Source organism: Uloborus diversus, unplaced genomic scaffold (assembly GCF_026930045.1).
Source record: "Uloborus diversus isolate 005 unplaced genomic scaffold, Udiv.v.3.1 scaffold_111, whole genome shotgun sequence".
In the NCBI taxonomy this organism is placed as follows: Eukaryota; Metazoa; Arthropoda; class Arachnida; order Araneae; family Uloboridae; genus Uloborus; species Uloborus diversus.
The window spans coordinates 147,414-172,743 of record NW_026557777.1 but is presented as its reverse complement, the minus strand read 5'-3'; the positions used below and the strand labels follow the sequence as shown (position 1 = coordinate 172,743).

General features: G+C 34.7%; 1 protein-coding gene and 6 non-coding genes across 9 annotated transcripts in view; 2 read left to right on the top strand and 5 right to left on the bottom strand.

Moving 5' to 3' along the window:
• The window catches only part of LOC129232233 (protein ABHD11-like), a 69,162-nt gene extending 44,305 nt beyond the window's left edge, over window positions 1–24,857 (top strand). For 2 of the 3 annotated variants that reach the window (XM_054866448.1, XM_054866447.1), the window contains exons 3-6: window positions 18,908–19,081; window positions 21,050–21,241; window positions 23,573–23,754; window positions 24,495–24,857. In XM_054866448.1, the coding sequence (XP_054722423.1) occupies window positions 18,908–19,081; window positions 21,050–21,241; window positions 23,573–23,754; window positions 24,495–24,645 (699 nt within the window). In that variant the 3' untranslated portion in view covers window positions 24,646–24,857. Of the gene's footprint in view, window positions 1–12,906; window positions 13,021–18,907; window positions 19,082–21,049; window positions 21,242–23,572; window positions 23,755–24,494 lie in introns of those variants that run through there. The other variant, XM_054866449.1, reaches the window with a different exon arrangement.
• Window positions 7,022–7,093, bottom strand: Trnah-gug (transfer RNA histidin (anticodon GUG)). Its single transcript has one exon. It is a non-coding gene; the product is annotated as a tRNA-His (tRNA).
• Trnah-gug (transfer RNA histidin (anticodon GUG)) lies at window positions 9,997–10,068 on the bottom strand. Its single transcript has one exon. It is a non-coding gene; the product is annotated as a tRNA-His (tRNA).
• Window positions 12,753–12,824, bottom strand: Trnah-gug (transfer RNA histidin (anticodon GUG)). The gene has a single exon. It is a non-coding gene; the product is annotated as a tRNA-His (tRNA).
• On the bottom strand, window positions 15,424–15,495 carry Trnah-gug (transfer RNA histidin (anticodon GUG)). The gene has a single exon. It is a non-coding gene; the product is annotated as a tRNA-His (tRNA).
• On the bottom strand, window positions 17,356–17,427 carry Trnah-gug (transfer RNA histidin (anticodon GUG)). The gene has a single exon. It is a non-coding gene; the product is annotated as a tRNA-His (tRNA).
• On the top strand, window positions 22,452–22,523 carry Trnah-gug (transfer RNA histidin (anticodon GUG)). Its single transcript has one exon. It is a non-coding gene; the product is annotated as a tRNA-His (tRNA).
• Window positions 24,858–25,330: the final 473 nt, after the last annotated feature.

Here is a 25,330-nt window from a genome sequence, read left to right as displayed (position 1 = left end):
AGATAAATGCCTCCATTTGATAAGTTCAAAATCTGTTTTTAGACATTTCGGTTTCTTTCTTCCACCCCCTTCCAATGACACTTTTCACTCCAGGATCCCCCGAAGCCTACCACTATTTGTGGTTTAACCAGTTGGATGGGACTCTGAAGACAGCTCTGATTTTTTGATCGAGACCAGAAACGAGCAGGCCGACGCATCCGCCATTTTGGAGCAAGCGTACAACAAGGAAAGCTACCTTTATCGGCAATCATTCGCCAAACGGAAGGATAGAGACGGAGAGCGAAGGTGAACATTGGCGAAATTTTGGAAACAGTTGGCGTAGTTTCCAGGCTGCCAGTTACTTCGCGGGCTATTATTTATCCTTCTTTTTTTTTTTCTTTTCTGCATCTGCTGGAAATCTGAAGAGCTGAAATCCTTTTTTGGAGCTGTTTACACAATTAACAGCCGAACAACCACCCATTTGACTCAATTTAACACTTGCTAAGGAAATGTAAACATCAGCAGCAATGATATCGCTACGAAGCACTGGATCAAGTTTGCTCCAAAATGGCGGATGCGTCGACTCCTCCACTATAGGGGCCTTACCCTAGCGGTGTCGCTTCACTGGGAGGTTTGGTCCCTTCTAAGGACCAAATGAACCAAACCTCCCAAAGTCACCAAAACCTGACTAGTTTAAACCAGATTTTTTGATATAATCTTACCGCTTTAAATTTGCGCAAGTTGCTGTTGTATTAGATCTACACTACTACTTGAAACTTGGTTTTTAGATCTACATTGTTAGCTGATTTTTAAATGGGGCTGCCATTGCTTCGAGAGGCTGGACTTCTACCAGTACCAGTAGGTCCACGGAGAGAACTTTAGTACCTCTTTACCGCCCAGTGGAGAACCAAATTATCTAGTCATTTATTATTAATGGTTTTTGGAAAAACCTCAGATCAACCAACTGCTTTCAGAGTGTAATAAAAGTATGATTTTCTATAACTTTGATATCTTTTTGAAATTCCACGGTTTTCGACTGGATCTTTTTTTAAATGATGCCTTGAGAGTTAAATGTGTAATTAGAGAGAGTGAGAAACGTTTTACATATTTTGTTCTTGGGAAATTTTTTTTCTTGGAATGCAATTTCTCGGAATCATTCAAAATTCAATGTGTTTATTTCAAATCAAGTCAAAAACTGTACATAAATGATTGCACTCTCTTTTCATAATTTTTGACTCACTCCCCCCTCCTTTATAAAACTGTCACCATTCACCTTACACCGACCCCACCCACCCCTTGTTACGTGTCATGCAACTTTTTATTTACCTATCCTTATGAAAAATGCGTGATGTCACATTTCCAACCCCCTCCCTTTCTTCTCACAGTCGTCGTTTCACGAGTCCCCCCCCCCCCCCCCAACACGTAACATCATTTGTGGACAACCCCTAAAGAAAACTTTATTTCCCATGTAAACATTGCCAATATTTATAATGTGTACTTATAAAATTTCATTGTAAACTTAGGATACTATGTTCCTATATTAGCTGTTGATGCTTGTAACTTTTAAAAGAAAATCTCGAGCCCCTTGACCAAAAAGTCATGATAAAATTTTAAATTATTAATTCTCTATCATTTAACTTCCTTCTTTTCCCTTCTAGGTTTTTTTTTTTTTATTTATTTATTTATTTTTTTTTTTTTTCCTCGAGGGCTTGAGCGATTGGAAAATATTTTCAGATTTTCAGGTTGGCTATCAAGAGCGTTGAAAAGAAATTTATGTTTTATTTCTGTTAGTTTGATATTGGTACCTCATAGTGTAGACGCCCAATTCGCTGAGTTTGTGCTGGAAAATATGAATTATGGTGTGTTCTAAAAATTTCTTAAATTACTCTTCTGTCAATATTTTTTTTCCGTCAATGCATAATTTCTAAAGTGGCCAAATTCTTTCATGATCAATCAAATATCTTTAGAAGGTAATATTTCCATTCTTTTAAAATTAAAAATATTCTGTATGCAGATTTGGAAGGAGAAAAAATTATATTTACTTTTAAAAGGTTTGCCGTGTCCAGGATTCGAACCTGGGTTATTGCGGCCACAACGCAATGTACTAACCACTACACGATCACGGCTATGTCAATAAACAACTATGCAAAAAGCAGAAACAAATTTGTTCTGTTTTCTGACACATTTTCCTTTTTTACGGAAAAAAGCCTATTACCATTGAATCATAAAGCCAGAGAATCATATCAAATGTCACTACTTTGCGCTTGGTATCGCCAGATGGCAGCACTAAATTCCAGTAATATTTTCCATTTTGAAATGAATACTAATAAAAAATAATTATTAGATAAAAACAAAAAACCTGACGGCGTAAAAACTAAAAAAAAGAAAAACCTAAAAAGATAAAAATGCAAGCCCAGTAGTTTAGAATGCTCTTAAGTGCTATTGAATAACTATACCATTGAAATTGTTTTATAATCGATACATACATTAAACAAATTAAAAATTCAAAAGCTGAATAGAAGTATGGGCCGTGGTAGCCCGATCGGTAGAGTGTCGGATTCGAGGACGGAGGGTCCTGAGTTCGAACCTCGATGGTCGAAGACCCACCGTCGTCATTAAAGGGGACTGGGCGACGTTAAATATGCTCGTGGTCTCAATGTCCTCCAAATGAAACGATACCTCTGGGGGCGCTAGCACCAGGTAGCTATAAGCTCCTGGACTAGTTCTAAGTTCTCATTAACTGTTCGATCCGTTGATGCTGCTGCCATCTATCGGTATAAAAATTAATGGAGGCAAGGCACTTAGTATGCAGTCCTCGACATAAATACAGTTGTATTCAGTTGTGACTCGAAATCAGAATAGAAGGATCAACAGCTGGGACCCATCAATTAAGGAACCCCGTAAAGTTTGAATTAACCCCGACTGTTGATCCTTCTATTCTGCTTTTGAATTTATGATTTGTCTTTTGTGTGTATCACGGGGCCGTCGAGAGGGGGATGGGGGGGGGGGCAAGTCTATGCATTTCATAGGGGCCGATGAGAGATTTAAAAGAAAAAAAAATCCCTCCACCCTCCTTTTTTTTTTTACTTTTTTTGAATTAACTCTTTACCCTAGAGTTAAGATTACGAGTTCTCAATAGAAGTGAATTCAGTGAAAGTGATCAAGTTTGAAGTGAGAAATTCTATTTGTCCTTACTTCCATAACCTCCTATCGACGCTACCAACCAAAAAGGAATTAGATTTTTTTTTTTTTTTTTTGGCTTGAATTCTAAGTCTAAAAAAAATTCGTGTCTTTTTTAAAGTTGAGCAGAACTTTAGGGAAATGGATATGGGACAAAAAAATAAAAGACTAAAAATAAGCGCTTGTATTTTCAGCGTTCGGAACTCAAAACGTAAGCAAATGGAGCAGTTCCAAGAAATGATTTTAAAAATGTGCATTGATTTGAGTTTTAAGTTCAGTGATACAAACTCAAACTAACTCTAGTGTTGTTTCTAGAGTAAAAACGGTTGCCCAATGGGGAACATTTTAAAAGAAGTATTCCTTATCAAAGTGTGTAGAACGTCCTTACATGTCTAAAAGGGGCACGTTATGTCACTGTATTAATTAGAATCAGTGCTGGATTTACCCAAAAACTAAAGAAGCTACAGCTTTGATCCTCGCTTCTTTCGGGCACCCAAATCTCGAAAAATTGCATGATTCGATCCTAAAAATTAAAAGTTGTACTTTAAAAAATATATTTCATTTTCATGTGCTTGAAAACCTTGAACATTTTGGAAATTTTACACTTCTTCAAATACGAAGAGGATGGGGGGGGGGGGGGGGGGATACAAAAGTGGGCCAAATTCAGCTCTTTGCTACATTCTGCATCAAAAATGTAAAAAGCGTGGTTATCTCGTTTCTGTAACATATTGTTTGATTGAGATGTAATTTTGTGACTCGCATGTTCTAATCTTGCTATTTATTTAACCATGAATTCCGTATTTTGAAAGCTCTTTTGTTATTATTATCCATTCTTTTTCGTTTTCTGCATTACTTGTTGTTACAAAATACAATTATAGCAGAATAATAGGTGTTTCTTACTAAGTTAGAACAGTTATGTAAAACTATACAATCAAGTATTAACATATCATAGATTGGAAAGTACAAATGATGTGCTTTGAATAATTTGAATTGTTCTAGAGACCTTCAAAATAATTTAAACAGTTTCTGAAACTCCTTGAAAAGTGCTTTAATTTTATTTCTTATCAAGTGTATAAAATATGAACTGTTCGAATGTCAGGGCGTTATTTTCTCATAACCTATTTTCCAAATATTTCCACTATTTCTTTTAAAGTATTTTATGCATTTTTTAATCTTGATCAATTTTCAGTAAATTCAGTGTTGTGTTTGTCAGTGGGTTGAAGGGTTGATCAAAAACTAACTATATAGCGAAAGTCGATGTGAGAAAGTGACGATGCGTCATCGTTTCTCCTCCCTCGCTCTTCCTCTCTGTCGATTAATATCAGCGATTTGTCGAATCAAGAGCAATTTTTATTGTGTATTGTCTTGCTTTGCAAAAGAGTATAATCATAAAAATTTTTTGGTTTTCCTTTTTTCCCCTAATGTTTTTTATATTTCCAACTACCCTGTATAAGATCTCAAACTGCAAAAATTTTTAATGTGTTTTTTAAATCCCGGACGCCCTAAAATTGGAATTATTCTACTTTCAACTCAAAGGAGGTTCTTGCATCAGTCTTTTAATACTCCTCCTTCTCCAAAGGTATTTAAAAAAAGACAGTGCGGAAAAACACATTTTTATTCACGCGCGCGGACACAGATGTACGAAAAGACACATAGTGGCGGGCGGAAAAGGAAGGGACTTAAAAACTAGTCTGTTCTGCTGTTGACATAAAGTTATCCCAGCTACAAGAAGGGGGCCCCATACCTGAAATAACTTTAAGTTTCGTTAAGTCTATCTCCGACCGGGAATACATGAGTCTCTTTTAAAAAATGTTACAGTTTGGATTAGGAGGAATCAAGAAGAGAAGATATCAATTGAGAAAATCTTTCAGAAAAAAAAAATCTTTTTATTAGATCCACTGACAATATTTATGATATTTATGTGAAAGCGAAGACTACGAAGATTAGGTTAAAGGTTAAAGTAAAAAATTAGGGGCCTGTAAGAAAATTGCATAGGGGCCCATAAATCCTGTCGACGGCCCTGGTGTATCGATTATAAAACTATTTCAGTGGTGTAGTTATTCAGTAGTACTTAATAACATTCTAAACTACTGTTCTTACTTCTTTTTTTCAATTTTAGCTTCTTTTTTTTTTTTTTTTTTGGTTTTTACGCAGTCGGAGGTTTTTTTTTTTTTAATTTAAAAATTATTATTTATTTTACACTTTTTAGTTAATTTTCATTGACTTATTTATTACGATTATAAGACGGTAAATTTCGCAATCTTGTTATTTCATTGAGAGAGTTTTTTTTTTTTTTCGTGAGAATTATTAAATAATTTGCGATGGTCTAAACTACTGATTATTAGTCACTCCAGGAACCTAACTCGACTTAAAGCTACAAAAGCTTGAACTTTAGAGAAAATGCGCGAACATAAGTTAACCACGGCTATATAAATAGCCTGTTAACTCATGATGACGCGATCTCGGAAACGTCGTCAATCAAATCTTTCTCGCAAAACTAAAAAAGCCCGTCCAGAAAGTACATGTCGCGAAACTCAGTCCCCTGAATCACGGTAAAAACAAATGCAACATGTTAGAGATGAAAATTGAATTAGTAGACTTAGTAAATAAAAAATTCGGTCGCAGTGAAAACGCTATCTGCATTTGTCGCACGCTGTGTCGCAAGACGATTCCGAACTGACAATATCGCGACTGGTTGTTGATATGGTGAATTTTGATTTCTTGTCATGTGTTTAGTGACTTTCTCAAAGTTAAGACAAATCGATTGACGTAAGAATCATCGAAATTTGCAAGGCGTTTTGCCTCTACAACGCCACATAGGAACAAACATACATACCATACATAGACTCATAAACACATCACCCTCCTTCGCGTCGCGCACGCGCAGTCGGGTAAAAAGAGATGGTTTTCTTTGATGCTTGACCAAGCGTCCAAGAGAATAAAGAGAATAGTTCTGCTCTGTCTATCTTGCGTCAATCACTTATTTGAAATACATTGATGTGTAACGCTTTTTTGATTTTTTAATTTTATAAACCAAACCTAAATGCATATATCGCCGCCATGACTACGACATGTAAAAAAATGCTGCTGTAAGAAAAAGTGTTTAAAATTTTATTTTTCGCTCTCATATTCAAGAAGCGTGGCAAAGAAAACGAAATTAGAGAATGAAATTCAAGGTAGAGAACTAGATAAAACATGAATAACCCTCTATATACGTGTACAAAAATTTATAAATCACAATTTAAAGCACTGAACTATAGTAGCAGTAGAGCATCAATTTTTAGCTCTTCTCGTGTTCCTTGCTAACAATGCTGCAAATGAAAACGCTAATTAAACGACAGCCGACAACTATGCAAAATAAACCCACACAATTTTAATGATTTGCAAGAATTTGATATCAATAAAAATGGAAGAAATTTAATTTACATTTTTATTAAAGACAAAACAATAACTATTAATCAATTAAATTAACTTTAAAAAGGACAGAAGCGTTAAAATGACGAAGCATACACATGAGCGTTCCTTTATTACGTATATATATTTTAGTAAAAAATCGTCTGCCAAATGCACGGAATAACAGATCACACTCGATGGAAAAAATACCGTTAGGAGTTATCTTTTAACAGTTTCTAAACTTGTTAAATACTAAATTAAAACCCATCAAGTTCTCAGTTTATAAGAAGGTTCAAGTGCTAGTTTATATGCGGAGGTCAATTTCTCCTTTTAATAACAAAATATTCTTCTGAAGAAATGATTGCTTCACGAATGAAAAGTTTCTAAGCTAGTAAAACGGATACTAGGGCAGACTGCACCTACATTGGAAATAAAATATTTTTGTTCTGTGTCTTTTGAATTAAAAGTTTGCCGTGACCAGGATTCGAACCTGGGTTATTGCGGCCACAACGCAATGTACTAACCACTATACGATCACGGCTGCGTACAAGAACAAGCAAGTAAAAATCTGAAACGAAATCTTTCCTACTTTCTGACACGTTTTCGTTTTTTAAGGAAAAAAGCCTATCAACATTGAAGCATAAAAATTGAGAAAGAAATCAAATTCCACTGTTTTAAGTGTAAAATCACTAGATGGCAGCACTAAATCCTGGAGATCCATTTCATTTCGCAGAATTAAAATTATAAAATACAAAAAACAACAAAAACTATACCAACGCCTCGAAAAAATTGCATTTGAGCATCAAGCAAAGAAGAAAGTATTGCAAACAGTTTTGTATTGTCTTCTTACATGAATCACTTGTGAAATACTTCAACGTTTTATTTATTTGATGATATTTTCATTTAACCTAAACGCATCTATTGCGGCCCCAGTAAAATATTGAGACATATTGAAACTTGCTTTCTTAAGACAGACGCATTTTGACTGTTATTTTCCGTGCTGTAACCTTTAATTCCAGAAATGTGACAAAAAAGAAAAGTGACATGCAAAAAGAAAATAGTTGCAAACAATCCACCATATTTTGCAGTAAGTTACTTTATCTACCAGTTTGTTGACGCTCTCAGCTTTAATTCAATGACATCTGCCTCCTGTGCGATTATTCACTATTGCAGACTAATGAGTTCCAACTAGAACTAAACTGCAGTTTCTGGATGAGGTAAGCGGGCTGTCTGTTATATAGCATGTAATTCACCATGCGTCTTTATAGAACTAGATAACTCATGAATGTGTCTGCACTGAAATTTCAGAATAACACTTTTTAACAATGGGGCATTGTTATATATATATATAATGCGTAATTTTAGTGAATTTTTAATTTATTCAAAGAGCATCTCTCCTGTCCAGTATTAACGCTGCTGCTAACTAAATGGTCTGCTTAATGACTATTAACAATTGAGCTAAACTAACTAATACCATTTGAACGCATGGGAAGAATTTGAAAATAATAAAAAAGAGATAAATTTTAAATTTTTTTCAGAGAAAGGATAGTAACGATTTATCAGCTAAGTAATAGCACTTAACTGAACATTAGGAATGGCAGAAGCTTTAAAATCACGAAATATGTAAATGAGCTCTCCTATTCTTACGCCCCTATGTATTAGCAATAAGTCGTCTACCAAACTTATTTAAAGACAGAATCCATCGATAGAATGATTGTCATTCAATGGGCATTATCTTTCAAACTTTTCAAAACTATTAAACACTAAATGACGAACCTACCAATGTATTTCGCTTGATTTGAAGTCCAACAAATCCATGTGCTACACGCAGTATACTTTTAATTTCGTGCAACCAGCACAACGAAAGCCAAAATGTGTCTCTTTGACTGTACAATCAGGCCCAAAGTAATTAATTTAAGAATCTGATCGAGTTTGCATGGTTTTTGGCGATGTAAAATCAGCCGATAATAGAATTTAAAAACAAATTCCATACCATAAAGGGACCAATACAATTGATACCGTCAGATAGACGTGCTTAAATTATTCTTTTTGAAAAAACAACTATGATTTTATGGCAAGTCAAGAAGCATTAAGAAAGTTGTAGAACTTCTACACATTTCAAGTGGTGTAGTAAATTTTACTACAATGTATTCTTTAACTGAAAAAATTCAATCATATGTGTGCAAAGCTGGTACACAGTAAACAGTATTTATCATTAAAAATTCCTGCTAGGAAACTTCATTCAATGAAACCGTTGTTTGTGTTTTAAGATATCAAACCTGTACACCAAAACCGTAAAAATTTTTTTATTGTTTTGGTAACTATAGTAACTGGAGGGGATAAAAACTTTTAGTAACAAAACTATATCAGTATTCGTTGGCAAAGTTAAGGTACAGAGTGGTCCGGAAGGGGAAGTACTCCCCTTTTATTTTCAACATAATGTTAGTTATGGATGAATGTTTGCGACAAACATTTACCTTGAAGTCTTTAAAGCCTTAAACATGGGTAACGCAGACCATTTAGTAACCTTGTAGTAACACAACTAATTTGTGTGCGTTGATCTCGCAGACGATTTGTGGCAAAACATCTCCAAACCTCCTACATTTCGCAAAACATCTGCTAGTCAATGCGCGCAGAATTCAGCTTTGCTACGACATGGATGGTGCTCTACCCATGTTTATGACTTTTAAGACTCCAAGATAAGAGTGTATGACAAACATTCCATTATAACTGACATAATATTGGAGATCAATTCGGGGTCCGTCCACTTTCGAACCACTCTGTGTCTAAAGTTCGGATTCCGTAATATCTATCAATGCATCTTTATTCGTCTTCTGTGACAATCTTAATAACAATTTGTCAAGTTTAAGCATATTTGAAGTATTTTTGCAACGGATTTGTACTAATTCAAACGAAAATAAAAGCTGAAGTTTAAGCCATCTTTCAAAAGTAAAACATACATTTAAGAATGCTGTCAAATTCAAATAGCAGTTGCTCTTAGGGCTTAAAAAGTGGTATTTGAATTACTATAAACTATGCAAACGTAACGCAGGGGTACCCACTCCCCTAAGGGCAAGGGCACCCCCCCCCCTAAGTATCGCTGAGACCACCCCAAAAGCAATAGTCCCCAGTCAAAAAAAAGTGAAAAATACCCATCAAAACACCTCTCCTCCTCTAAAAGTTTCAATGGCACAGTCTGCGCCATGACGCCCGTAGGTGAGCACCCCTGCGTAACGAACTTCATTAAAAAAAAAATCATATAACATTTACTTTTTCTAATCATCTACAGTAAAAGACTGATTAGTGAATAATGTCGAGTGTTTCTTGGCGTTTCAGTTTGTAAAATAAATATTTAAAAGAGGAAAAGTTTGCCTTGCTTAAAAGTTTCACTCTTCATGCTGCTTCCCAATCTCGTAAAACTCTGAGAGAGACAATTAAAAAAAATGCCGTGACCAGGATTCGAACCTGGGTTATTGCGGCCACAACGCAATGTACTGACCACTATACGATCACGGCCATGTGTATGAACAAGAAAGTAAAATCCACAAATGAAATTGTTCTACTTTTAATGACACATTTACTGTTTTTTTAGCAAAATAGTTTCCTATCGTTATTGAAGCATAAAAACAAGGAAAAGATTCAAAACAATTTTTGTTTATATCACTGTCATTAGATGGCAGCACTAAACTCTGATATTTTTTTTAGTCTGATTCATAAAAAAGTAGAAAAACATCATAGCAGGCAGCATCTAAACCTCAAGCAGCAAGCGTCAAACGAAGAAATATCGATGATTATACATTGATAAAAGACTATACAAAGATACAAACGTTTCCTATTCTTTTATCATCAAATGCCTAACTTTTATTGTTAATAAATTGTTAATTTTCATCCAGGTTCCTCCGTTTCTCATTCCACAGCACAGCATAATATTCTAATCTAACTTTAGCTGTTGAAGTTTTTCTTTCAATGACTGCAAATTTTCGCCTTACCAACGTCAGCAAAAGGAGCCAAAGGGTTCGCCCCAATCTCAATTTGTAATAAGGATACAAGCGTATCCCATTTCTTATCATTTAATGCCTAACTTTGTTACAAAGAAATTATTTGTTTGTTATAATCAATGCAGTCCACAAAATATTAAATACATCCAATGACGGAAATATAGATTTACCCTTGAGCCAGGTGGCAACAAGCTGCTTTATTCATCATACTAGGTGAAGTAGAGGCTGATCCCAAATGAGTGAAGTGAATTTGACTGAGTGAAAGTAAATTAGGAACCCTGTCTCTTTTTCCCTCAAAATATGGAAAATTAGGGATGTACCCTTTAGTATCCTTCATGAAGGCAACTCTACATCAAAAACAAAACTAGAAATCTACTTTGCCCAACTTTAGGACTCAAAAAGACACAGAGCAAAGCAAACAATGGAAAGATCTGATTGCAAAATTATTAACTTTTGATAACTAATTGATTTAAATTTTAAGAATGAAATAACTTCAAGTATCATTTAAAATTGACTCAATTATTTCCAACAGTGATAAAATTTTACTTTTAAATATATTTATCTGAAGGTTTAGATATCAGTAAAATCTCTCAAGAGATACCGTTGTCAACTGATTGATCTACTTCGAAATTGGTTACAATGCCACGAACAATATTTGGATGAGAATTGCATGAGAAAAAACTTTTATCACTGCCTTTCTTTTGATATCGTAGCATCATCACTGTACTTGTACCTGGATAAAGAACAATTCAGCAAAAGATAACATGTTATCGATGATTCATCGAAAATAAAAGTGACATGTTAATTCTCAATGTTTTGATAGGTGGAAGCAAATACAATTGCAGGATCTTAGTTCAGCACTTCTTTGCAGCTCGAAAAGTTCAGACAACGGAAAAACAATTTTCTCTTTAACTTCCAGGGCCTGATTATCGCACAGGCTAAGCTAGGCCTGGATCTGGGGCCCCTAATTTTTTAAAAATTTATGCATAGCGCAAAAGAACTCATGCATTTTTGTGAAAATAGTAAAAATAAGGATTTATTAATTGAAAACAAACCTCTTTTGATACTTTAATAGTATTTCTCCTATTTGCTTGGTTGCTAGTGGTGACTAGTTGTATAATTAGTTTAATATGTACTTATATCGACTTTTATGCTCAACATGCATAAAGAAAACATAAATTAATTGTTCTGTTTATAAAGAGGAGCTGGGCAGTCAATAAGAATTTTTACTTTGTAGTTCTTTGCTGAGCATTTGAACGAATCCATGATCACTTGCGTTATTTTTATGATAGAATCTTCCTTCGCTAACAAATCAGAAAGGTCATTTGCTATTGTCTAGGAATGGCTCAAAATATTCACGTTTTTGGTTGTGTGTCATTGATATCGGTATCCTCGTTGGTTTTGTCCTCCTTTGTCACTCCTAAAAGCTCTTTTTCCAATGAATTCTACTGTGTGAGTTCAATGACTTTACTTCTGGAAAGAACTCTAAAACAATCGCATGAAATGTCTCCAGTGGCCCAGGCTCGACTTTTAGCACGTCAAATGCAATTTATTGTGTATAACCCGCAATCTTTAGGAGTTTCTATTTTGAAAGAGGGGAAAATTTTATCTGTTTACATTGCCGCATCCGCGTAAAAACAGAACTCATCTTCGTAAAATAAAATAAGGGGGTCAAATTTGAAACCGCGTTTAAACTGAGTAAAACGAGGGTCTACGATAAAATAATTTCAGGTTCTTTGATTGTATGTAGTGCATGGATAAGGTATGAAGTAACTGAGACTTCCGCATCATAATCGACCGTAATTTTTATTCGATTTTCAAGCAATCGCAGTCGTAACCGTATAAAACTGTTATCGGAATCTAATTTAGCAACTACAAATTCAAGAAAACTGGTACGAATGCTCAGAATTCAAGATAAAAAGATGTTTTAACAGTTGTCGAAATTTTTTCCGAGATTGGAACATACATGTGTTTTTCTTTTTGCCTTTGACTCGTCCTCAAATAGTCACAATGAATTGGGTTCGATTGCCCCCAAAAAAAAGCCTATTCAGATTTCTTTAGTCAGTTCAATCCAAATCTTAATCGACTTCAAACTTTAAACCTAAGTTATTGAGGTTCAATAATTTCATTTGCTTACTATTCAGCTTTATACATCGTACTAAATGGATTTTTTTTTAATGAAGAAAGTCCATTAAAAAAAGTTGCCGTGACCAGGATTCGAACCTGGGTTATTGCGGCCACAACGCAATGTACTAACCACTATAAGATCACGGCTTCGAAAAGAATCTATCTGAGTGAAAACTGAAGAAGTGTTACATTTTAGTGGCCTCTTTCCTAATTTCAGGAAAAAAAGAAGAGTATTGGAGCATAACCAGAACTTTAACGAAGTACATTACTTCATCGATAGATGGCACCACTACAAAAATTGCCTTATTTGGTGGACTCTGGTAATCTATCCAAGACCCCTCGCGTAAGTTGAAATTTCGCGTTGTAGAAAAGGGTATGTGTAAAAACTATTATAAACATACCCAATTATTTTAAACACTTGTAAACACCACCTCAAACTGTTAAAAACCATTTCTTAACTATACATTACTGTTTCTTGAATAAAAAACTGAATTTTATTTGTATTAAAAAAAATCGTTTTATTCCGCAAAAAATACTGCTACGATGCACAAACTCAATGATCAATGGGAAATTAAATCAAACCAGCACGGTACGTAAAGTATGTATAAGAAAAACAAATGCACTATACTTGCAATGTATAGTAGATCCAGTAATGATATTTGTTTATTAAAAAAAGTGAATATGATGTTGATTTATGCTGTGTGATCAAAACGTTATTCTTATACAGTGTTTAACACACAATAGAGTTGCATCACTTGTTCTTTTATAACGTTTCCATCTGTGGCAACACACCTCTTTCTGGTTTCTTAAATTCACAATACAAGAGCACAGCTTCCATTTTTATAATTTTTGCATTTTGCTTGATACTACGCGTTACGGATTTCCTTTTTTTTATATTTAATTGTATATATATAGAAGATTCACTCATACCTAATTGTCGTGCTATCTTCGACGCATTTTAAAGTTGCTCAAGCAAATAAAATCCTTAGTTTTCTTTAATTGTCGGATTTTTTTTTTCTTTTTCTTTCTATATTCTCAAACTTTAGATGAAACAGAACTCATAGGTGTCACTATATTTCATTAACTTTTATAATAAGACTGAAAAAATAAATGGAAAATGAGGAGTAGAAATTTGTGTAAGCGATGTTCAGACTAGTACGGTGTGGGAACTTCCGCTGCCAGTGATGCTAAAAGGATGAAGGTGCATTCACCAAAAATACATTTTTTAGTAGCCAATATGGAGGTCGATACTTACATACCGCGATTCCCTTTCGAAAATTTTCATGTTGCGGGCGAGGAATTCGCGTTAGGTCTAAAATTCTTTACTGGTGAAAAAATCGCGTTATAGCCATTTCGCGTAAGTCGGAACGCGTTGTAGCGGGCGTCGACTGTACTCCTATGAACTATAACTCTTCAGTTACAATCAAAGTATTTTTTATTTAATAAAGTTAAGTGATTTAAATTTTGAAGCAACATTCTTCTTTCGAGTACAGAAAATGTCTCTCAATGCTGCCCAGTTATTGCCCATGTTTCTGTAACATAAGTGAGAGGGAGTCTAGTCTAAGCCTGGTACACGAGTTTGATCTTTCTGCTAATAGAACAAGATTTCTAATGTTTTTGCTGTCAAAAAAGAAGTTTTTTAATTGTCTTGACTTTTTTACAAAATTTTGGTGCCTTAATCAATGTGGGTTCCTTAAACCCCAAATATTTCAGCTATTCACAATTTCAAACCCTTAATCCCCTTCTATTTGCTAAATTTTCTTCATTAGAACCTTTTCATATAAGATTTCGTTCTGGTTTAAGACGCGTTGCACTGAATCTATTTCATTTCCCAGCGAAGGGAATGCCTGTTTCAAACATTCCTTGAGTTCCAAGCAGGGGAGCCCCCCCCCCCCCCAAGAGCAAAGGCGCACTATCCTAAATATCGTGAAGATCCCGAAAACCAAGAGTCCCCCCCCCCGCAAACGAGAAAAATACCTCTCGAAATAACCCCCTCCCCTAAAAGTTTCAATGGCGCAATCTGCGCCATGACAAACCCCTCTGGGTGGGCACCCCTGGTTCAAGCAAGAAAAGCAATATCATCAGCAATGCATTAATCTGTAGAAATTTATTAAAAACTGTTTCTTTAGTGTTAAAATAGATTCACTTTCATAATATGTTAATGGATAACATGATGGATATGGCTAAACATAAGATGAAGGAGAGAATCACCCTATGTGGGTCCATTTGGGAAAGCAGTAAGTTCGGTCAAGTTATTCTGAATTTCGACTCGTGGTTTACTTTCGCTTAAACTAATCGACACATGTTTTATCATATCTTCAAGCAAGTTAAAATCTCTCAATGATTCTATCAGTAATTTCCCTCTTTCCGAATAAAAAGTGCCGTGCTAGAGGCTGCAAGATCGCGGGTTCAAAGCCGACTGGTTGGAGAACTCTCCCTGTTCACTAATGGTGACTGTCGTACATTAAGCCTTTATTGGTTACTCTAAAGTTTCCTTCCGAAACTTCTGTTATTGCTTCGATGTTTACTGATCACACATAAAACAAACAATACCTTCTTTAGATAGAAAAACCAAGCCTATTCAAATTTCCTCAATAAGTTCAGTGCATATTTCAATGCACTTTGGATGTTAAACAACAGTGATTGAGGCTGAAAAATTTAACATTACTCTTGAAATATTTATTCAATTTTATACACTGTAATAAATGGAACTTTTTAAAAACAAAGAAAGTTCACTAAAAGCATTTGCCGTGACCAGGATTCGAACCTGGGTTATTGCGGCCACAACGCAATGTACTAACCACTATACGATCACGGCTTCGATAGGAAACAATGAGGATGCAAATGAAAGGAATGTTACATTTCAGCGACCTCTTTTCCAAATTTGAGGAAAAAATGAGGACTATTGGAGCAGAACCGAAACCTTCGAGAAGTACATAGCTTCGTCCGTAGATGGCACCACTATGAAAATTGCCTGATTTAGTGGACTAGGGTAAAATTAACACACTCTTTATAATTCTTCTGTACAATCGAAGTATTTTTTTCATTTAATCAAGTTAATTGAACTATAATTGGAACCGTGTTCTTCGTTCGAAGACAATCCAAAGTCTTGTACATAAGTAGTATGGTCTTTCTGCAAATGAAATTAGATTTTGAATACTTGTGGTCCAAAAGAAAAAGAAAAGTTTGTTACTAGTTGTGACTCTGTAGTGACTTTTTGGTGTCATATCAAAAAGTGTTCTTATTTCAAAGCTCAAATATTTCAGCCATAGAGAGTTTCAAATCTGTCATCTCCTCCTATTGCAAAATTTTCGTTATTAGAAAGTCTTTATATGAAATACTATATTTGATTTCATTCTAGTTAATGGTAAGGTGCAGTGGTAGTCGCTTCAGGTTCTAGGGAAAGCCTTCTTGAACAATTCTTGAGTAATATCATCAGCCAATGCCAAAATCTGCAAAGATTTAATAAAAAGTGTTAATAATAGAATCCTTTGTAATCTCTTGGAAGAGCAAAATGAAAGACATGGCTAACCAGTGCATTAACCTGTCTGGAGCCATTTGTGAAAACAGTCAGTTCGAACAGTGGCGGATACAAGGGAACTGTCATGGGGGTCATATCCCCCCTAAAGTGTTAACAACAGTATCCGTCCACATTGCGTTCAAACTTTTTATGCGTAAAATGATAACGATTAGAATATCTTTTCAATTCGTTAATTATTTTTGAAAGTAAATCTTTGAACTATTACTTCGTTTCATTGTTTTATGAATTTAAATTTGCAACGTTTATCTCCAATTCAATGCCTTATTTCTGGCCAAATTGGTGCTTTTTATTGACCCCAAAGCAGTTTAAGAAATTTTTCGCACTCAAAACCGTAGATTCATGCATGAAGGGGGGAAATCTTCATCATAACCCCCCCCCCCCCAATTGTTTTCTGTATCCGCCCCTGAGTTAGAACATTCCACGACGCCTTTTTTTTTTTTTTTTTTACGCACTAGGCAGATAATAATCCTCCTCCAGTCCTCAGGTATATAACTTTATGGTTCCATTTGAACTTAAAAATTAGGTAGATTTCTTGAATATTCATAAATGCTTCAGTTTTTATGAGTTTGAACTGGATGGAAGCTAGACGTATGGAGATGTTTTTTTTTTTTTTTCTTTTTTTAAATTTGTTGTTCCCTTTTTTAATTTCTATAAAGGACGTCCATGGAACGTTTTCATAGTTTGAGCGAGAAAACGTGTTGAGTGCAACATCACCCTGTGTATTCCCATTCAACAACTCAATTAAGTAATCTGTCAATCGACAAAGAACTTCCTTCCTGTCGTTAAAAAATATTTTTTCTTTGCTATTACATGTTATTGCTCTAAGTTTAAAAGCCGTTAGGTAACAATTTATTTTACGAAGAGAAAACTCTGCTTTAGTTAGATCCTCTCACATATTTAACATCTCTAATTAACAAAAGTACTTTCCTTTTTTATTTTTTCCTCGATAAATCTTCTTTTCGAATTTCTCAACCATCCTCAGACGGTAAAAACAATATTCAAAATAAATTATGCATGTTAAAATATGTGTTATTGCGAAAAGAGAATTATTAACAACCTTTTGAGTTCTTACTTTTTAATTTAATGCATTGTATTTAATAAAAATTTAATAAAACATAAAATTTTAAAAAATACTACTGCCGTGACCAGGATTCGAACCTGGGTTATTGCGGCCACAACGCAATGTACTAACCACTATACGATCACGGCTTCGTAAATAAGCCATCAGAACAAAAACTCAAGAAGTGTTACTTTTTAACAATTTCTTCCCGAATTTTTAAGGAAAAAATAAGACAATTGGAGCGTAACTAGAATCCTCTGCAGAAGTACAACATTACTTTGTCCCTAGATGGCAGCACTACGATCATTGCTTGAATCTGTGGACTGTAGAGCTGCCAAATGCTACGAAAAAATCGTAGTAACTACGAACTACAGCCTTGAACTACGACGCTACGAAAACAAGTCCAAAAATTACGATTTCCCCTTTTTTAATAACCCTAAAAAAATTTCCATCAATACAGATATTGTCCACATTAGTAATCACTTAGTTAATGATGCTTTTGTGCTAACTAATGTTCCAAATTTTTGCTTAAAAGTAAACAAAAAGAATTTATCATACTAAATGATATAACAATTAAAAATTAAATATTTTTTTCAAAATTAGCTGGAACTTGTCCTAGTGTAAATTTATCGTGAAATCCCGAAAGTAACCATTCCAACGATTATATACCTCCCCCCCCCACACACACACCAAACAATTTCAGCTCTGCTTGTCAGAACGTTTTTAGAATTTCAGTTCCCCCCTCCATGAGCAGGTTTTCTTTTCTAAAAAGACAAAGTAAAAGAAACAATGCCACACATTTTTTTTTTTTTAATCATGCGAAAAAAAAAAAAATAGCCAGTTCCAGGGATTCATTCCTTCCAATTTGCCTTGGCCCATTTTGATGATAGGGCACTTTTTTTTTCCCGTTCATATGTGTTACAAAAGGAACTTATTTGGAACGATCAAATTCGGAACGTACACAAAAATGAACAAACTCCAAATTGACGTCATGTGGAAAACACGTTATTTAAAAATTGTCACAAAACTTAGAAACATCCTAATACTAAAATCAACTAAAAAAAATCTCGATAATGATTCCCCCCCCCCCCCCCGCCCCATCCTTAAGTTTTTCAGTTTGGTTTTGAAAATAGGGTCTGGGGAAGGTACTTTCTAGATTTCACTAACGTAACTTATTTATTACGATTGTCACATTTGTTATGAAAGCGTCTCCCCCCCCCCCCCCCATCCACCACAAAACTGTGCTACGAATTTAGATTTTCAAAAGTTAGCAGCTCTGGAGTAATGTGTAAAATCAACGAACTCTCATTATAATTCTTTTGAACAAGTGGAAAATTTCAAAGTGAAAATCATCAATACATTTTTTCTTCAAATTTAAATAAACAAATAATTTTTTCAAAGCAGTTCAATCAGATGGTTAAATGCATTTGAAGGAATTGAGAAAAAGTTGCATGGTTGATTCTATATGAATAACCGCATGCAGATTAACCGCAATTTTTGAATGGTGTAATCAAGAAATCATATGCTTATTTTACTTCATACTTTTTAATGCGAGCATAGCTCCTAAAAATAGTCTTTACAAGAAAAAAACATTTTTCATATTTCTCTTTCTTGTCTTAAATTGCATAGGTATACAGTTTGGATCTTCGGAACCATGGAGAGACCCCATCTTCAGATGACTGCGATCTTTATTTGATGGTCGAAGATGTCAAAGTGTTTCTTCGAGATGAAGGATTGTCTAAAGTCACCTTTGTTTGTCACAGCTTATCCTGCACTATTGGGTACTTGATAGCTTTGGAGCATGTAAGTGCAGCAATTAATCCTCTAAACCACATTCGATCAGAGATCCGCAATTTGCCCATATTAAACTATCCCTCATATCGTCGGCTGAATGCAGTCAAACATCGTTAATTCAAACACGCTAAAAACGAATTACTGCTAAGACAAAATACATCGCGATCCCCGTTCTTTTTTTAACTGTTGTTCGGACAGGCAAACTACGGTTCAGACGAATTGATTTTAAATGTTTATTTGATTTCCTTTTAAGTAGGTTTGACTGTTTTGCAATAGGAAGTTACAAATTTGGAACAGTCTAAGATTTTCACTGAGAGATAAGTGGATAAATATAGATTACATCGATGTAGATAGATAGATAAATATAGATAGACGGATAGATACATAGATGTAGATTGATAAGTAAATAGAGACAGACAGAAATATATATATATATATATATATATATATATATATATATATATATATATATATATATATATATATATATATATATATATATATATATATATATATATATATATATATATATAAATATCGATAGACGGGTAGATATAAATATAGATATAGCTAGTTAGATAAATATAGGTTGACAGATAAATATAGATAGAAGGATAGGTTTCTATACATACACATATAGTTAGATAAATATAGCTAGATGGATAGATTCATTAGATAGTTACAAAGATAGATGGATAAATATACAGGGTGGCGCAAAAATAATGTCATAATTTGAATTGACCACTATTTCTTCAGATGGCGCCAAATGACACTGTGCTTTGATATTTATGATGTAGATACATAGTGAATTAGTTGCCGACAAGTCATGGAGCGATACACACCTCAAGAACGTGGATTTATTGTTACTGCTTATTTGGATAATTTTAAGTCTCTTGTTTTAACGCAACGTGAATTTCGTCGTCGTCATCCCTGTCATCGTGTTCCATGTGCTCGAACAATAAAGGGGTTTACCATAACAAACCGTGAACCTTGGAAGTCTTGAAAGCTAGCATTGAATAAGAAATTGCCAATTTGGAGCCGGATGTTTTGTGAGCAACAATTGATAAAGGGCCTTAAAACAAGCGCAATCATGCATCAACTCGGGAGGTAGCCATTTGAGCGATATAATTTTTTCCAAGTAATGTCACCAATTTTGCACTATCAAAATAAACTTTTGATGACAACAGAGCTCTATTTTTTTCGTTTATAGTTAAAAGTCAGCCGATTCAAATTATGACATTATTTTTGCGCCACCTTGTAGATAGATGGATAGATATAGATAAATAGATAACTATAGAAGTAATCTAAAGTTTGATATACTCAGATTAGTAGTTAGATAGATAAAGATAAGTAGTTAGATAGATAAGATAATAGAAAATATTTTTCTGGAAATAATATTTTTATAGCTTGGTAGATATTGATAAATATAGACAGATACCCCAGATAGCTAAGTATCGAGATAGACACAGAGAGAGATATAGTAAAAAGGTGAATGGCATAAAAAACTCGAACCATTTAGCTGCGGAAGGCGACTCTATTATATAATATTGCAAAGAACTGTGATGCAAGAAGAGCGATTTCAACTCCACAAATAGCTTCCAAATAGCATAACTTTAGAATAATTGAGAGATACAATGAGCTATATGTGCTATTGCAAATTGAATGTGAAAATAAATGCATTATGTAGTATTGTTGATTTTTTTCTTGTAAAATGAAAGAGTAAAAAACTTATTTCATAACCGTGAAAGGAAAATAAAGTACTGGGGGATTTGTTTCAAAGTATATAGGAAAAAAAAGAAGAAATTGAAGTGGCGCAAAGTTAACAAAGACAAATGCAAAGTTAACAAATACAAAAAAACTGGATGTGAAACTAACAAAAAATATTTTTTCTAAAGAAGTAACATGCTCAAATTTTAACATTGTTTTCCCTCTTGCCTGTTTACGCAGCCATTAATGATCCTTTTTTCCTCCTCTTAGCCCGAAGTTGTTGAAAAAATCGTAATGATAGATCATCCACCGTTTAGTGATCCCACAATCACCTTCTTCAGGGACAATGTGAATCCACAGTTTCTTGCACAAAATCGCTTCCTGAAATCTTTGGACCCTTCATTATCTTTAGTTGATGCAAAAAGAAAAATTCTCGATCTTTCCAAAGGAGCAACCAAAGGTGTAAGTAAAATAAAAAATAATAATTAAAAAAAATAATAATTTGAGCTTTGACATCTTGAATTCAAATTACGTTTTTCGCAGTCACGAGTGTGTGTGTGTGTGTATGTAGGCGTGTATGTTTGAGTGTGTGTGTGGGGTATTGTTTGTGTGTGGAGGGTAAATGTATGTGTGTGTAGGCATGTGTGTTTGTGTGCGGGGTATGTGTATGTGTGAGTAGTCGTATGCATGTGTAGGTGTGTGTGTATGTGTTTGTGTGTGTATGTGCAGGTGTCTGAATATATGCGTGTGTGTATGTGTTTGTGTGTGTAGGTGTATGTGTGTGTAGGTGTATGTGTGTGTAGGTGTATGTGCAAGTGTAGGCAAGTAAGTGACGCAACATGGAGAGGATTTTCGCTAGAGGAGCAGCATCGGGAGGCCGGTCGACAGTGGTGCTGCAGAGGGAGGCGAGAGAAAAATAAAACCATTGGAATTCAAAACAGTCAAATGAGAACAATAAGCAATGTGATTGCTCAAAAAAGCAAATTTTGTTTCAACTTAAAATTTTATGTTCATTCTATTTTCACTCATTACTTATGTGTGTTGATGAAAAAGGTAGGAAAGTACGTGATGCTTCAAAATTTATTCTCGCAAGTTGAGACTACCAAGAAACGTATAGGTAGTGCTGTTACTAGCTTTTTTTTTTAATGATTTTAAAAATCATTTTGTTAACATTTCCTCATTACAGTCATTCGTAAGGTAACAAAGGTTGAAGATTTTCCATCCTTTCATTATCTATGGAACAAGTTTAAAACATTCAAAATTTGAAGACTGCGGCATCCAGATGTATTTCGTTTTCGGGGGCTCTAGTCATTTAATATAAGGAGGAGGAGAGAAGCATATCCTGGAAACCTTCATTTAGGGCAGGAGGCGGGGGGGGGGGAGTTCACGCCGTGCTCATGTGCAGAAATGTTGTAGAGACCTCCGTTTGACGAAATGCGCTTTGTTTTTGAGATGCAGCAATACACGAAAGCATTTTTTTGCCCATCACAGTAAAATTTCCTTCATTCTCCACAGGTAGAAATTTTTGTAGTGGTGACATCTAGGGACAAAAAACAGTACTTACCTTAGCGGAATTTTCTTTATGCTTCAATGATTCTTATTCTGGAATTTGGAAGTCGGTCGTTAAAATGGAAGATTTCTTGAGTTTTTACTCTGATTGTTTCTGATAGAAGCCGTGATCGTATAGTGGTTAGTACATTGCGTTGTGGCCGCAATAACCCAGGTTCGAATCCTGGTCACGGCATAGTAATTCTTTTTTATCTCGCTGAAAACATTTATCTCTGAAATTCATCCTACATGAAATCAAATACCAAATATTTTGAAGAAATAAAAATCCAAGTTATTTTACGGAAGAACTCCGTGAAATCTCCAGGTAAAGAATCTTTGTCGTGGCAACTGCTTTTTATCAAGCGTTCGCTGTTTTAGAAACTGCTTTCTCTTACCCTTTAACACATTGACTGCTAGGGACGAGATAACTCGTCCTCCAGCCAACACGTTGCTATATTTTTTCAGCGAGTTCCATTGGCCTTCCAGGCTGTTCTGCCGCGCATAGACGAACATTTAGACAAGGTTTAAAAAGAGAACACAAGATGGCGTCATTCTGCGTTTGCTGTGAAAACATTTTTTGATGCAAGCAGGCGTGCACGCGATCAAACGAGATAGCGCGCGAGTTTTTTGTGCTGTAGTCTGTGGAGTAAATAAAAACATAAAATGAGCAAACGTAAGTATATGTTTTACATATAAGTATATGTAAGGAAATGTGTCGTCGTCTGCCATTCTCTGAACATTCGAAAAGAAACGCGTTATCAATGCAAAACAATTGCGTCCAAACCTACCTTATGTGTTGTAACTTGCTTTGAAAAATATCAGTGTGGAAAATTTCTAGAAAAACATATATAGAATTTGTTTTGTATGCTGTATTATTCATGAAAAAGTCCAATGAAACTGTTTTCCTTCAAATTGTTTCAAATAATTAGCTTAGCGCAGGGAGTCCATATATAGACTGTCGACGACGTAGTTAATGTGTTAATGTATATACAACTAAAAAATTACCATGTTACAGAGTTACTGTTTGCTTATGGCAGGGGTGCCCAGCTAGACGGGGTCATGGCGTGGACTGCACCTATTTAGACAGAGCGGAGAATATCTGGGAATAGCCCCAACGTAGTTCTTCTCCCACCATTAAACAGTTCTTGTGCTTGATGCATCAAATATAAATCAACAACTTTGAAGTAAACAATATGAACATACATGTTTCAGCCTGAGTATCATTAAAAATAATTTATTTTCCAGCAAACCCTTTTTCTGGAGAAAGTGGCCCATGATTTGACTAAAGAAGGCAACAAATTCAAATGGAAAACGGACATCCAATTCTTAATCGACAGATATAAAGAAGGAGCTTTTACCGTGCCTCACCGAGGTTCGTCTAATCACGATATACTTATCATCAGGTGTAAAGACTCATTAAGGATATCGTAAGTGGCATCCGTTTTGCCTTTGCATTACACTTTCAGTTGTTCTCTGATTTCAGAGTTATTTCTTATTTTGCGGTTCACTCCCTCCAAATAAAATATAGCGTCGTTTGAAAGTATTCCATCTGCAAAATAAGGTGTAATTCACCTTTTTTGAAATTAAACCAAAGATCAGCAGTTTTATAAGCATACACAAGGTGTCTCGTCAAGACCTAATCAACTCTGCGCAGCCAGATTTGCTGTTTGTTAAACATAAAAAATATTTTGAGAACTTTATCTCTACTATATATGTAAAATAATTATGCTATATTCATGACTATAATTTAAGGTTTTTCAAACAAACTCTTATTTCTATTGTATCATAAGTTTTGGCTGTTTAGTTTATGTTTTAAAAAATGTTCATGCACTTCAAGTGATGCTTTTATTTGATTTTTTCGGGATGAAGCAAATTTTGTGGGCAGTAAGACCAACTTTGAGCGTTTTTTGTGTAAATATCTTATCCGGGTCATTGTACTTAGTCCAATAAATCAGTGAGGGACCAAGAAACTGGAGTTATAACTTTAAAATTGATTTTTAGTCACGTTTATAAAGTTACTTTAAAAAGTTAAGAAACTTTTTAAAAAATACAGGGTCAAAACTTGGAGTGATGCTTTTCAGTGGTGTTTCTTTGCTTTATTATCATGAAATATGTACTGCTCCAACTAGTGTATAATTCATGCCATTTTGTTTTTTCTTCCCTTTAGTGACCTGAAATTTCAAGCAGTCCTCAAACATAACCCGAAAGCTCGGATAATAACTTTTGATGATACTACGCACCTTTTAATGCTTGAAAGACAGAAAGATTTTGTGGCTGAAGTAAAAAAGTTTCTCTCTGATGAAAGCGGATTGTTTTAAAATCCGCACAATTAGTGGGTAAAATTACGGAAATATGTTGCTTCGCACCCAAGAATAATACGCTATGCTCATATATCTTTGAGGACATTCATAAACAGCAATGTGTTGGCAAACGCAATATCTCAACTATTCAGGAATGGAACATGCAATAGTATAATCGAAAGTTTCAAATAACTGTCTTTGTTTATGTACTGAGAAAATTTAAATAAAAAAAATCATCTTTCATTTTGAATACTTATTGTACGTGTGTGTGCGTATAAGCTCCATATCATCGTGCATATTATTTCACAAAGGTGCTTTTTTGTGAGAACGCCATTCGCCATAACTTATTTGAAACTTCATCAAACTTCTTAAGCAAGGCATCATTTTAAAGATTTTTTTTCACCACTTTCTTTGAAAACAAAAAGAAAGTTCACAGTTTAGTTGATTTATCAAAGAAACGAATTTATTATTATTATTATTATTTAAATATCATTCTGCATTACTTTTATGTATAGCATCCCGAAATGCAGACCGTTTGGCTCAGTCGATTAGAACGTCGGGCTAATTATGATTAGGTCGTGAGTTCGTGTCTCCATTAAACAAAAAATATTATTTGAATGATTTTTTTTTTCCTTTAATCCGGGAGAACTCGCATCGGGCCTCTCAGGCCCGGTCATTACAAAACTACGCTGCCAAAAATCAC